The 15,037-nt window shown below is 36.4% G+C and overlaps 1 protein-coding gene and 1 non-coding gene across 2 annotated transcripts; both read left to right on the top strand.

Moving 5' to 3' along the window:
• Window positions 1-3,704: 3,704 nt before the first annotated feature.
• LOC141313323 (uncharacterized) lies at window positions 3,705-9,721 on the top strand. The gene is made up of 2 exons (XM_073832641.1): window positions 3,705-4,089; window positions 7,117-9,721. The coding sequence occupies exons 1-2, from the start codon at window positions 3,894-3,896 to the stop codon at window positions 8,295-8,297; spliced, it is 1,377 nt and encodes a 458-aa protein (XP_073688742.1). The 5' UTR covers window positions 3,705-3,893; the 3' UTR covers window positions 8,298-9,721.
• A 4,185-nt stretch (window positions 9,722-13,906) lies between these two features.
• On the top strand, window positions 13,907-13,980 carry trnat-agu (transfer RNA threonine (anticodon AGU)). Its single transcript has one exon. It is a non-coding gene; the product is annotated as a tRNA-Thr (tRNA).
• The last annotated feature ends 1,057 nt before the right edge of the window (window positions 13,981-15,037 follow it).

The raw sequence follows: 15,037 nt of genomic DNA, 5'->3' as shown, positions 1-15,037 counted from the left end.
ACTTTGTCCTGTTTAAGATGAGAATAATAAAAATAAAAATAAATCAATGAAAACTAAATCTCTGGGTGCGTCTCAATCAGCTCCTAGTTCAGTAGTGCATTAGTAAGACAGTCAGAGAGTTAATAGACTTCTTTATAAAATGTATAAAATATAAAAAATTACCAAGAAGGTTCATATTTAGGTAGGTTATTTTTGATTTGCATGTCATATCTAATATATTACACTCTCCTGAAATCATTCTCGGTTGTGATTCACTCGTTTGTGTTTGTTGTTGTAGTTTGTAGTCCGCGTGCCGCTGAATCGAATCACTGAATCATTTCACAAATGATTTGATTCAAATGATTCGGATTCTGAGTCTCTCACTTCTTATCATCACACGATTGATTCACGATATGAAGAGAAAAATGAGATGCACATTAGCTGTTACTAACGTCTTAAGTAACAGTAAATAAAGCATTACAACGTTAGATTTAATAGTTATGATTTATTTTACATAGCTTGTAAAAACGCTTTAATTAATGCAACAATATCCATTGGTTTAAAAACTTTAAAACCACAAACCTTTCTGTAGGTGAATCACAACAGATGAGGAGCGCGCAGCTTTATGACGTCACGTCACCAGAGCAAAATAAAAGTCCTATTGGTGCACCTCTTCTTCTTCTTCTTCTTGTTTGAAGGCGACCAATTCCTTAGGAGCATTGTCGCCACCTACCATTGGTGCACTGCTCTCTAAAATCAGAAATATATCATAGAAATGTTGTATATAGAATATAATTCCGTACTTAAGTAGTTAAACTGTACTTTTCCGAAGTTATTAACTTCGTGAATGTATTATTCTCTTTTTTAACTTACATTTATAACACTTTGTTTTATGTTGATGTACCATTAAGTTCACATAAACTAGTTAATGCTGCTGTGTAACTGTTACAAAGGTTTTAGTGGTAATGTTATTGTAAGCTTTTATGTAAGCAATTTTGTTTTAGTGTAAAGGAATATGGTGCATTGATTATTACCTTTTCATTTTCGTTAATTGGCACAAAAAAAAAAGGCCAACACATTCAGTTCCCTCCATATCTTCTTTTGTTAATAGTGAAACGTTTGGATAATAAATACAAGACACAATAAACTGTTTTTTAGAAACATTTACTAGAAGTACATCTATCAGAAAAAATGCCATGTTGTATTAGTTTTATGATTTTAGTGAAGTTAAATGTTTAAAGAACAAAATACCTTTAACACACCTGCAGGAAAATGAAGATCAGGAGACTTGTTTGAGCTGGTCCTGTGTGTCGCTGCGGTCATCCAGACTGACTAAAACACTCAATCACTGGAGTTTTATTCAGATTTCAGGAGGCCGTTCTTACAGATGAAGACAAAGCTCTCAGACCACAAGCTTAAACACAGTATTCAAGGGATGTGATCAGTTCTATACTAAACTCTAACTATAGCTCTCATGATCACAGAGATCAGCGAAAGACATTCACACACAACTCAAGTGTTCATTAGCATTAACAATCACAACAATTAAAGAGGCAGGAACATCGAGAGCATCACAGATTTGTTTTCACACACACCTGAAGCAAAAGAGATTCATTTAAAATTGAACATTTACCTTTTTCCTGAATTTGCCAGGCAATAATTTCATTTCAACCAATATAATTGTGTCTTTAACAGTAATGACTGTCACACCTATGGACTGTCCTTGTGTTTGTTTTTGTTTCCATGTTCTCCTTGTCCTTGTTTTCCCTGATGTTTTCTAATGCCTATATTTGGTTTTCCTGTTCCTGTTTCCATTGATTTCAGGAGTGTCTTGTCTTTCATTCATTTAGTTGAGTATTTAATATTGTTCTGTTTGTGGTTTTCTCCTCCGATGTCTTACGTCCTTCAAGTGAATGTCTTCCTGTTTTACTCCTGAGTTGTGTTTTAGTTTGTCCGTTAAAGACTGTTTTAAGTTCACTCCTGCGTTTCCTCGTCTCCTCGTTTCCCGCTCTGTAGATTGATACAATGAAATGATAATAAATAATAAATATCCAATCATACATTTGCCTTAACAAATTGCTTAATGTACTTGTGTTAAAAAGTAAATATTTCTTATTTCAAAGTACAAATATTGATTATATAAACCTAATTCTTCAAGTTTCTTTATAAAGGAAAATGAATGTCTTTATTTATACCTAAACTTAGTCAACTGTGAGTATACATAGTACTTCATTACTATTCATGAAAAATATGAATGGAAGTTAATTAGATTTGAGCATGTTTATTAAATCTTGATATTCTACATTATTTGGATTTTCATGATTTACAAGATACAAGTTGTGTAAAATCATTAGAGTCAGGAGTGAAGGGTCAGCAAAGCAGACTCAGTGCTATGAATGGACTTAAAACCTGACTGAAATTTTTCAGAAATACTTAGAAAATACCAAACACAAATGGTTCTAGTACCTTAGGTTAAAGAAACCACAGAATTTGGCTGATAGTTATTTAAAACAGATGTGTCTAAAGAATAATGACTGCAAAATACATTCAGGAAAAGCAATAGAAACTCAGCAGAAAGATAATTGGCATTTGAATTTTAAGATAAATATATCACTCTTTAGGAGTGTGTGAATATGAATGTGAAATGATGGTTAGTGTCATCTTTTGTCTTTATTGGCTGTTGATGTTTCATTTCTTTAATTGGTGTCTTTGTTTCTGATCAATGTCTGAGTTAAATATGAATGCAGAGGCTGAAGGCGAGACTTTCCCTGATCTCTGTGATAATGAGTCTATAGTTCTGCTGATTAGATTAGAGTTGCTGTAAATCTGGACAAATTTCTGTAATTGCTTACATCCTTTGCATATTTTATCTTCTAATGACGATCCTGAAATCTGTCTAAAACTCCAGCGATTGAGTGTTTAGTCAGTCTGGATGACTGCAGCGACACACAGAAACATCTCAATCAAGATCTGATGAAGATTCACTCAGTCTCCTGATCTTCTCCTCTGAGTTTACTACAGCTCTAACTGGATGTTGCAGGTATTTTGGCTTCAAAACTTGTAACTTCACTAAAATCATAACTCTAATATAACATGAATGCACTTCTAGAGATTGAGTTTGTAAAGCAGATATTGTATCTTGTATTTATTAACTGAACTGTTCACTGTTAAAAAGGGAAGATGAGGAGTAACAGCTGAATATGTTGCCATGGTTTTTGCCAATTAAAGATGCTGAAACGGTCATCAAGTTTAATAAAGGAATGGCAGAGAGGATGGCAAAAGGACATCAAGGGTAGACACATTTTTTCTGTTCAATCTAAAGTTAGAAACAAATGTTTTTGTACTTGTCCATCCTGTAGGGACTCAGTTAAACTGTAGACTGAGGTTGGGGCATTGTGGGTTAAATACTTTTTTGTATATTGTAGGAAAGCATATTTTTTTCTTTTTTTCTCCTTTAATATTCACTGACAAATACTGTTGATGCTGATCAAATACCATGATGTGAGTCTTAATTTTAAGTCATTTTCATTTATTTGTGGAGATCGTTTTTTTTTTTTTTTAAATAGCGCACATTGTACATGCACAAGTCAGTCATTTCCCCGTAATATTTTCCCTTCTTTCGGCGCTTCTCACTCCAGTCCAGCGGGTGGCACTAACACACACACTTCTGTTTGACAAACACCATTAAACCTAAGAGGAAGAAGATTGGTTGCACTGCTCTCTGTTGTTTTGTTGTGATTCTGTTTTAGTTCAGCCTGTAAGAAAGTTTCTGTAAACAGAAAAAAAAAATACAGTTTTTGAATCCAGTCAGTAAATATCTGTAATATTCTCATCTTCACAGCTGTGTCTAGGTTTGGAAGCGAGCAGGAATATCTGGAGAAGTATCTGCTGATCTGAGATCTGCTGCTGTGAAGATGTTTGTTAAAGTGGAGAGTGAGGAGAACATGAGTGAACTAGAAACCTGGAGAATAAAACAAGAGGAACCTGAACATTTGAGAATAAAACAGGAGGAACCAGAACCTTTGAGAATAAAACAAGAGGAACCAGAACCTTTGAGAATAAAACAAGAGGAACCTGAACATTTGAGAATAAAACATGAGGAACAAGGAGGTTGGTGTTTAATCTTCATTCATCTTTAATGACTGTTTGTTGTACATTATTTCAAAGTTTTATTAATACTGAGTTTCAAGCTGCTTTAGATTTAGTTAATTGTAATAGAAACAACATTTAAAGCAGATCAGTCTGTTAAATTATAGATGGCTCTGGTGAAAAAAACAGCTAAAACCAGCCTAGGCTGGTTGGCTGGTTTTAGCTGGTCAACCAGCCTGGTTTTAGCTGGTCTTAGCTGGTCTTAGCTGGTCAGGCTGGGAAACCACCAGCTAAAACCAGCCTGACCAGGCTGGGAGACCAGCTAAAACCAGCCATTTCCAGCTTAAGCCAGCTAAGACCAGCCAACCAGCCTAGGCTGGTTTTAGCTGGTTTTTTCAGCAGGGGGGGGCAGCAAAAGCACTTCCAGATCTAGTAAGAAACATTTAAATTCTGCATAGGGATGCATCGATATGTATCGGCCGATCACTTGCACGTTTTGTCAGTAAAGCCGGTTCTGTAATCAGCGGTAAATGCCATCAGGTACGTGATTTCACGTTGAGCCGTATATACTACACACAGCCGTTGAGCTGTGCAAATTCGAAAAATGTTCATTATCAGCGTGAATGTGCGCAGCTCCTCAGTGAACAACGGCTGTGTGTAGTATATACTACTCAACGTGAAATCACGCACCTGATGGCATTTACCGCTGATTACAGAACCGGCTTTACTGACAAAACGTGCAAGTGATCGGCTGATACATATCGGTGCATCCCTAATTCTGCACAGAATTTTTGGTAACATTTTCTATGAAGCCCCTATTTATAATACATTATAAAGTATTTCTAAGGCATTGTAATGAATGCATCATAAAAAAAAAAAAATCTTATAATATGTTCTCATAAATAATCATAACAATTACAGTATACTAAAGTACTTGAGTATTTGGGGTTCTAACTTTTAAGATTATGATTATTTATTTGACACAATGGGCGGCTAATTAAATCTACGCAATTTTTAATGGACTATATCCTATTACAATTTTTTTTTTTTTTTTTTTTTTTTTTTAACATTATATTTCATTTTATTATGATAGGCCCCCTGGTCTACTGACTAGAAGCAACTTTCCAACTACACTAACACTCCTTTATTAGTAGTATTGTCCGACTTAGGTTAAGTTTGGCTAGGTAGAAGGTTCACAAACTTGCAAAGTTACATATCAGTTTTGTCTTTTGGGGAACCATTAAAATACAGTGTTAGAATATATTTAGCATACTACTACTAATAATTATTGCTAGCTGTCATGCAGTTGAATAGTTACTTATCAAAAGCTGTCTAAAGGGTACCATCAAAATAATCTAACTAATAATACAAACGTGTCATGTTATCCATTCATCTGATACATTAACTTTTGGCTCTTTGATAGATATAATTATTGTTATTATTATTAATACTTATAAGTGCTCTTTTTATGCTTCCAGTAAAGTGACATGCGTAACGTGGTAATATACGAGACTTATGTTATAACTATGAGGAGATAATCACACGCTTAAAAGCTATAACCGCAAATAAATAAAAATTACAATACATTAAAACAGTTTTATGATACAACATACTATAATTTTTTTTTTATACTGCACTATGAATTCATTATAGTGCCTTAAGCATACCCTTATAATGCATTATAAATATGGGCTTCAAAGAAAGTGTTACTGAATTCTTTTATGAACAGATCAAACACGGCTGATGCAGAAACAGTGTTAGCTAAAATCATGTCCAATGCTGTTACATCAATAGTTTCAGGGTTTGGATATTTTGGGAGAGAAATTCAAGAACTTTTCAACGAAATTAAAATTTTGCATGCCTCCCGACTCAAGTTTAGTGCTTTGCTGTCAAATGTGTCTTACCAAGAAATAAACATGTAATATTTTTTAGTAACTGCGCTTAAACATCCAAAACAATAGTAATCTTATGGTTGACTTGTTATTCACTTTTTAGCATCAAATGGTGATGTGTTTATGCAGTTTGAGGTTTAAAAACATGTTATTTTCCACATACTGTACATTATTGTTGCTCCTCTCTGCCCTCCCTTTCTGAAACGCTTTGATTTCCACAAAACTCACTGTTGATGGAAACCCAGGTGTTTTCTGATTGGTCAGCTATCCATGCTTTGGAATTGGCCGGATACCTCAAGCGTGTGTTGGAAATGTTACACCCCTAACCATGTTGTGATACCATTTCTTGGCGCATCGAGACAGAAATTATAAAACCCATTATAAACTAGGCATTTGTTGCATACGTGCAAACTTGTGTTTGAAAAGTCAGTACTAAATTCTTTAAATATGAAAACGCACGTGCAGGCCATCAGTCAGATGCACAGACTGTTCATGCAACATTGTGATTGGCCCACTTTATGGGCATAAGGAGCTCCAGGTGTGTGTTCCTGTTGTGTATGCACTTGGATGGATTAAATGCAGAGCACAATTCACCATACTCGACTGTTTCTCTTTCAACTGGTGCAAAACTATTTCTTATTCCTAAAGTGTAATTATAATATTACTAAAGTTTTTTAAAGAAAAAGTTTAGTGATTTATGAGTGAACATCCTGTGACAGTCAGTTTTGGGTTGTTTTCCATTTAAAAGATCAGTGGAACAGCCCATTTTTATAATTGGCTAACACAACTGCCCCCTAAATAAAAACTCAGAAGTTTATTTTTTTTTATTTGATAGTTAAATGGGGAGTTTGTTCTCTTATTTTCCCTCATCTCTTTGAATTCAATTTGATGATTTTTATTCCCTAGGATACATACAATAGTAGAGATCAGTCTATATAGATTTCCTAAACACTATCATTAGATTATCTGGATTTTTTTTAATTAATTGTATAAAGGCCAACTTAAACACTGTAGGAAACCAGCCGACCAGGATCGGGTTTGGACACCCTGGTATAGGATCTAGCATACAAGCATTAGATATCTACATGTTATGATGTCAATTGCTTTGTGTCATTAAACTGGGGTTAACTTTTATTTCTTTGTTTTTCCACCGTAGACCTAACAGCGCTGAAAGAGGAGAGAGAAGAACTGAATGAAACCGAAGAGAAAGATCAGTTTGAGAATCTTCATGATTTTGTATCTGGAGATAAATCAGTTTGTTCCTTAGAGTCTGCAAATACTTCTAAACAAAAAAGAGCACAAAATACAGGAACTAGGAGTAATTTCACTTGCTTTCAGTGTGGACACAGTTTCACTCGAAAAGAAAACCTTAACAGGCACATGAGAATTCACACTGGAGAAAAGCCTTACAAATGCAAACAGTGTGGAAAAAGTTTCAGTCAAAAAGGACACCTTAACATCCACATGAAAGTTCACACCAGAGAGAAGCCTTACACCTGGAGAAAATGTGGAAAAAGTTTCTGCAGAAAATTAAATCTTAAAAACCACGTGTGCATTCACACTTTGGAGAGCCTTTTTACCTGCCAACAGTGTGGAGAAAATTTCACTCGTAAAGGAAACCTTGACACACACATGAGAATTCACACTGGAGAGAAGCCTTACACGTGCAAACAGTGTGGAAAGAGTTTCGCTCGTAAAGAAAACCTTAACATACACATGAGAATTCACACTGGAGAGAAGCCTTACACGTGCCAACAGTGTGGAAAGAGTTTCTCTCGTATAGGAAACTTTAACACACACATGAGAATTCACACTGGAGAGAAGCCTTACACGTGCAAACAGTGTGGAAAAAGTTTCATTCGTAAAGGATGCCTTAACAGACACATGAGAATTCACACTGGAGAGAAGCCTTCTACATGCAAACTGTGTGGAAAGAGTTTCATTCAAATAGTATACCTTAACAGACACATGAGAATACATACTGGAGAGAAACCTTACACATGCAAACAGTGTGGAAAAGGTTTCTGTGGAAAATCAAAACTTGAATACCACTTGCGAATTCACACTTTGGAGAGCTATTTTACCTGCCAACAGTGTGGAGAAATTTTCACTCGTAAACAAAGCCTTAACAAACACATGAGAATTCACACTGGAGAGAAGCCTTACATGTGCAAACAGTGTGGAAAGAGTTTTGCTTTTAATGCAAACCTTAACAGACACATGAGAATTCACACTGGAGAGAAGCCTTACACATGTGACCAGTGTGGAAAGAGTTTCATTCAAAAAGTAAGCCTTGGCAAGCACATGAAGATTCATAATCAAAAGAAGCCTTATTAAGGGTTCCAAATGGAATCCTATACAGGGCTTCTACAATGCAATTCAAATTCACATTTTAAAGCAATGTGTTTTGTCCATGGTACACTTTACCGTTTCAACTTGAAATATGGACTATGGACAAATGGACTCTGTCTACAGTGTAAGAACTTCACATTTGAATGTCATGAATTGAAGAGAGATCTCACAGGAAGTACACAGTTTTTTTGGTTGAAGCATAAAAAAGGACACTGTTAGCATTTTAACATCAGTGTGTATGGATTTAATTTGCACACATCAGTTACTTGCTCATTTCTACTACCAACATTGGCGGTTTTGAGGAAGGCTTTAATAGTCATATTTTGTAACCATTCCTAAAGGACTGTATTAGGAATTGTCTTTTAGGATTGTCTTGTAGACCTTTTTTCTGAACGCGGAAGTCACGCCTGACTCAATTTTTAGCATCTTCTGTGTCTCATGTCAAAGTAGCGTATAATCCGAGCTGTTAATCTAATGTTAAACCTATAAAAATGTTTTTAAAAAGCACATTGCTCCCTAGCACCATCACTTTGCAATGACCATCATTTGTCAGTGCCTCACTTTTAGGTTTAAACGTTATTGTAAAACAATCATTGTTGAAGAAAAAAAAAACTGTTACAAATTATTGTCCTATTTTTCTTACAAAAAAAAAACAAGAGTAATAATAATAGTTGGACATACGTACATAATGTGGCTGCGTTAGAAAGCGCATACAGGATGAGTAGGTATTTAATTTCAGTAAGTACTTACTTAATGATCGCTAAAAGAGTACGTACTCTACAGCCAAATCTCGTTGAGTATGGATTTGATCTGCACGTCTTCCGCCATGTTGACGTTATCATGTGACCAATGACGTTATAACAAGTGCAACAAGTTAATAGATATGATCGACGGGTTTAATTCATCTTTCTATAAATATTTTGATATTGATGAAATTTGTTCATTTTGTGGTCATGTTAAAGAAACAGCTCTTCTTTTATTGTGATTGTAGTATAACAGATACGTTTTGGGTTCATTTAGGTTTTTGTATTTTTAAATTCTAAAATAAATATTTTTTGTCAGGAAAACCCAAATTCTTTATTTTTTGAATATGGTTTTTTTTTTGTATTCAAAATTGTTTATCTACACGCAAAACTAGCCTAAATTCTTGTTGAATTTTTTTTCATCCCTGAGGCTTAACAAAAACAACAAATCCATTTTTTGATAAACTATAATGTTAATAATTTGATTCAGAGATATTTAATCATATTTCCGTGTATATAATCGCATTCTTTGATGTGAGCAAGCCTAATAGTTATGTTTTCAGGTTTTTTCATTATGATTGTTCATTGTTAAAGATAAATACCATCTTTCCCTGAACCTGTAATAATAAGTTATGTTTTATAATAATAAAAAGAAAATAAGCACAACAGATGCTCAAATAACTCATAGCATCAGTAACACAATGACCCTACCTTGTACATCTTCCTCCATGTTTGCAATATCTGCACAAAGGAAACGTGGATCAGCTGCTCGAAGATCTTGTGTTTGGTGCATAACAAAATAATAAACGATTCTAGCATTAAAAAGTATAATAAATAAAGGTAAAATAATAATAATAGTAGTCAGTCCAGCCCATGGTATTTTCTTTTATAACCGACCTGGCCCCCCATTTAAGAAAATAAAAATATGTGGCCCGCTCAGAAAAAAGTTTGGGGACCCCTGCTCTAGATGCTCTCGCTGGCTCTGGGCTCATTGAGGATGAAGAGGCCACAGCAACATCTGGTCCAGATGAGGCAAAGGGCAGGTGGAGTGATGGAGGGTCTCATCGATGGCACTTGACTATTTATTTCCAGGACGCTGCTGTGGATTTCTCCTTTCTCACTGCACACACCAGTCTGCAGACATTTCAGATCATACAAAGATGCACAAATACAATACAAAAGCTGTCATTTTAACAGCACAATGTCATCAGATCTCTGTATTAGAAGTAACAAACAAAATGAACAATCTTTATATTAAGTTTCAGATTTAACTTTTTTTTCCCGTAAATGCTGCTGTCATCTTTGCTTTCAGGTCCTGCTCCACCTCAAAATATCTGCAACAAAGGCACAGAAATCAAGAATCAGAAAAGTGGTGTAATGGCTCTGCTTAATTGTTTTTTTTTTATTTTTTATTAAATATTATAAATAAACTGCAACTTAAGGTTTAAAATATGTTTTATTGATGTCTGTAGTGTACTCACTCAAAGCCTTTGATGGCAGCACTGCTTTATCAGTCATTCTTCACCTGACAAGCATACTTGCCTCATCTGTCCCTGTAACCAGGGCCGCCGTTTGTCAACAGGCAAGGCAGGCAACTGCTTGGGGCCCCGAGCCGGCAGGGGGCCCCCGAGAAACGCACCTCACAGTCAAAACCGCAGTGACCGCATGCCCCTCCTCCCCCCTATTCGACAGCGGGCGATTTGCAATGACAGCAATGTCAATGCCAAGGCGACCTCCCTAAGGGGGCCCCATGTCAATCAATGCCATGATCCCACCTTACGTTAACCAGTTTGATGCGCCGCAAAGTAGTGTTTTCGTAAACTGAAGAAAAATGAAGAGGAGCTATCTTTCCGGCAGCGAGAAAAGGAAGAAAAAGAAAGAAGACGAAGAAAAAAGAAAGAAAGAAAGTGGTAAGTGGAGCAGCAGATAATGTTGTACGCATTGTATTAACAGTTAGTTACTGCCGTTGTTGAGCAAATGTTATTTTTAAACTGACATGAAGTTAACGCCTGATGTAAGTTAGGCCGCTGCCTGACGTTAGCCTTACTGACGGTAGCTGACGCTAACGACGTTAGCCTAATACATTAGCTCATGGCAACGGGGATGTTAGCCGATAGGTTAGTCTAACGTTAAGTTTGAAACGTAATAACTGTATAATTAGCATGTTTGTTACTTAACAGTTTTGCTATTTAGTAAATGTAGACTCGTGGCCAGGTAGTGGGGCAGTGGACACGGTTATGGTCAGCAAGTTACCAAAAAAAAAAGTAGCTGCAGTAAGCAGTAGCACTCCATATACTTGCTGGCTACCAGGGTAACGTTAATAGAAATAAGTGAGCTAACTATTAACATTATTAACATAGCTAACTATGTTATTAGTCAGTTTTTGTTATTATCAGTATTGATATAGATTAATTGGTAATATATCAGTATTGAAGCCCCTTATCAGTTATTTATATACTGTATTTTTTTCTTTAAAATGTATAGCTTCTTCTAATGCAGTAGCTATTATGCTTTGTGGACATCATGTTTGTTGAAGGTAATGTTAAAAAATGTTATTTAAGAGTTAATAGCTTGCATTAGACTATGAATGCTATGATAGCAATTATTATTGATTGAATAAAGTTATGGCCATGAAGAATAATTTTAAATATTTCTCTCATATTTCTTCAGGATCATTACTTAAATTCATGAAAACAACACAGCCACCAAATACTGACGAAGATGAAAACGGTAAGTCCTGTGTTCCACTTCGATTAATAACTAATAATAAAATGCCCTGTAAACATTCTTTATGACAATATACATAATTTTGTTTTTTGTCAACGCAGCTCCATCGACATGTACATCCAGTGGGAGAGCCACTGCACCTGGTGATCATCAAGAGGAGGTAGAGACACCAGAGGCACAATATGTGGCAGCTACTGATGATGGTGAGTTAAATATATTTCAATTCCATTGATATTATGTGAAATGTTCTGAAAAGTGTATTCAAGATATACCCTATTGTTATATATCATTTTAAGACAATCGCCAATTTTAAGACAGTTGTGAAAGTGGTGTGCTGAAGATTTATAGTATATATTTCTCTAGATGTTATTTTTGGTTTTTTATTGTTTTCCTATATTCCCAAAATTCCAATTTTTCATGTGACTTTGCTACCTCAACTTTTTTACTTCTTCAGATTATATTTTGTTATAGTGTTTGTTATTAGTCATTTGTTTAGTATTTTATTGTGACTTTGCTACCTCAACTTTTTTACTTCTTCAGATTATATTTTGTTATAGTGTTTGTTATTAGTCATTTGTTTAGTATTTTATTGTGACTTTGATACCTCAACTTTTTCACTTATACAGATTATATTTTGTGCTATGTTTATATTGCTTAAGTTATTTACAGTATTGTATTTGTTTGCCCTGTTTATTTATTTTTTTATTATTTTCAGAAATATTCCCAAAATTACAATTTTTATGTTATTTTATATTATTGTAAGGTGTGTTGTGTGTGTGTGATGTATGCTATATGTGAACATTCCATATAATACAAGTTGTGATTTCATACATTTATCATTGGTGTCGGATTATTTGTGATATAATAATGAAGAATACTTGTGAGAAGGGCCCCCTGGGAGTTTTTGCTTGGGGCCCCAACAGACCCTAGAATCGCCTCTGCCTGTAACATCCAGCCAAGATTCAGTTCCCTCTGATTCGTGTGCTCAATACTACATTTATGAGGTAGCTGTTGTGTTAATTGGTTTAACATCAAATTCAAATGCTCCTGAATTAATCAACAGTACTATTAGACAAATGAAACAGATAACTCATGTTTAGTTACTATATGTACATGTGTTTATTTACATAACATTAATCTAAAGCAGTGTTGACAACAGTGAACTCTACATTAACTCACATAATGTCCATCACTCATTTAGATGTCTGTTTTGTGTTGTGATGTGCTCATTTAATTCTCTCAGAACATATTCCTGTCTGTAGTTAAACATTTAGTAATCATATTTAAGATGTCTATGGTAGCTATACGTAATAAAACGTGTTTTACAGCGAGATCAGAAATATACTTTAGCATTACTGTCTAACGTCTTGGCACCTTATGCAAATCAACAGTTTACGATACAGTAGCTCAACAAATATGATTTTAAGACAGTGAACCGTGTTTCGGTTTGCACCCTGGTCGCGTTTTGGCCTCCTGTGGCCTCCTGGGATTGAAAAGTGTGCATCAGATGAACACTTCAGAATCTGGGCTGAAGCAGTAGGGATTTCTCGCCTACTCTTTTATGAATACTGAGGTTTCGAAGGTACTTCTTTCTTCACATACTTTTTTCCCTAATATATAGTAGGTAAGTAGGCATATTCGAACGCACTTTAAGTATACGTTCGTCCGAATCTAGTGAGAATTAGTGCACTCGCCTACTAATTCTCGCCTACTCTTTTATGAATACTGAACATTCAAACATACTTTTTTCCTTGCCTACTGCTTTTTACCTACTATATAGTATGGAAGTATGCAGCTTCGAACGCAGCGCCTCTCTTTTAAGCGTACCAGCACCTTTCCCGCCTCTGGATGTTTTGACCCTCTGAGTCACCCTCCCGACAGCCTTGCTTTTGATTTGACACCATGGCTTAGTTGGTTAAAGTGCCTGTCTTGTAAACAGGAGATCATGCGCTTGAATCCCAGCGATGCCTTTGGTTGCGCGCAAAAAGGTAGCAAAACATACCCAAGAACCAATTCAGTGAGGTATGGCAATAACTGTCTTACATCAAGTGGAGGAAGCAGGACGTACAAAGTGTTTATTCATGCATCGTCTAAGCCGCCATCCCCACGATTAACATGTGGGTTGGCGCCGTGGCTTAGTTGGTTAAAGCGCCTGTCTAGTAAACCGGAGATCCTGGTTTCAAATCCCAGCGGTGCCATGCAAATGGCAGCTTGGATCTTTTTGCCCTCCCTTGGACCTGAGGCTCTTACAGTGCCTCTGCCTTTCAAACAACACTGGGCACTGCAATAGGCTATATGTCGAACGTCACCTGACCAACCCCGGAAAACAGGTCTCATTGCTTCCGCTTGTCGGAGAACGTGTTAATAGCCGTAATAAATAATGGCGATATCGACGGACTTTTAAGGTAATCAGTTAAACAAGCCAGCTGTTTTTATTGTGGACGTTTCATTCGATATTTATATATAAATGTTAGTGAAAAGAATAAAAATTAAAAACTTTTATATATCAATCCACATATGTGATGGACATTGGTTATGATCATTTTTAGTGTCTACTTTGAAGGAATCTTGAGTAAATCATGTTCATATTTAAAGAGGCATATGCAAAACGCGTGAACCGGAAGCAACGAGACCTGTTTAGCAGAAAATGGAAGCCTGTTGCGCATAACCCCTATTGTGCAGAGACCCAAGGGCCTGTCCTTCCTGCAGAGAGAGAACGCGCTCTTTTACTGTTGGACGGTCACAGACTTGGAAGGTCAGCCTGGGTTCGAATCCCAGCAATGCCTCTGGTTGCGCACCACAATACAGCCAACGTCGTGCTTTACCAAAAAACAGACGGCGAAATGGAGACACATAGAAGCTCGAGGACAGCGGGCAGCTTGCCTTGCAACACTACCCTCTCACGTGCTTTTGAAGGATAGCATCGTAGACTAACGGGTCCCACCAAGGAGGTGCCGTGGCTGGTCAAAGCGCCTGTCTAGTAAACAGGAGATCCTGGGTTCAAATCCCAGCGGTGCCTTGGGCGGTTTTCCAGTCCAGCAAACGCAAGCTTTTCCGATAGCGAGTGGTTAATTTTGCAAAACGCCCCGACACAGTTGTCGGCAAACGCCTTAAAGCTGTCCAGCACCCGATCAGCCAACGCCTGGCCTCTTCTCTGGAAGCCTGGATTGTCAGAGTCGCCCTCCCGGAGGGCTAATGTGCTGCCCGGCTAGTCTAGTAAACAGGAGATCCTGCGTTCGAATCCCAGCGATGCCT

Source organism: Garra rufa, unplaced genomic scaffold (assembly GCF_049309525.1).
Source record: "Garra rufa unplaced genomic scaffold, GarRuf1.0 hap1_unplaced_007, whole genome shotgun sequence".
Classification (NCBI taxonomy): domain Eukaryota; kingdom Metazoa; phylum Chordata; class Actinopteri; order Cypriniformes; family Cyprinidae; genus Garra; species Garra rufa.
The sequence above is the reverse complement of the archived record's forward strand: the minus strand, read 5'-3'. Positions and strand labels throughout refer to the sequence as shown.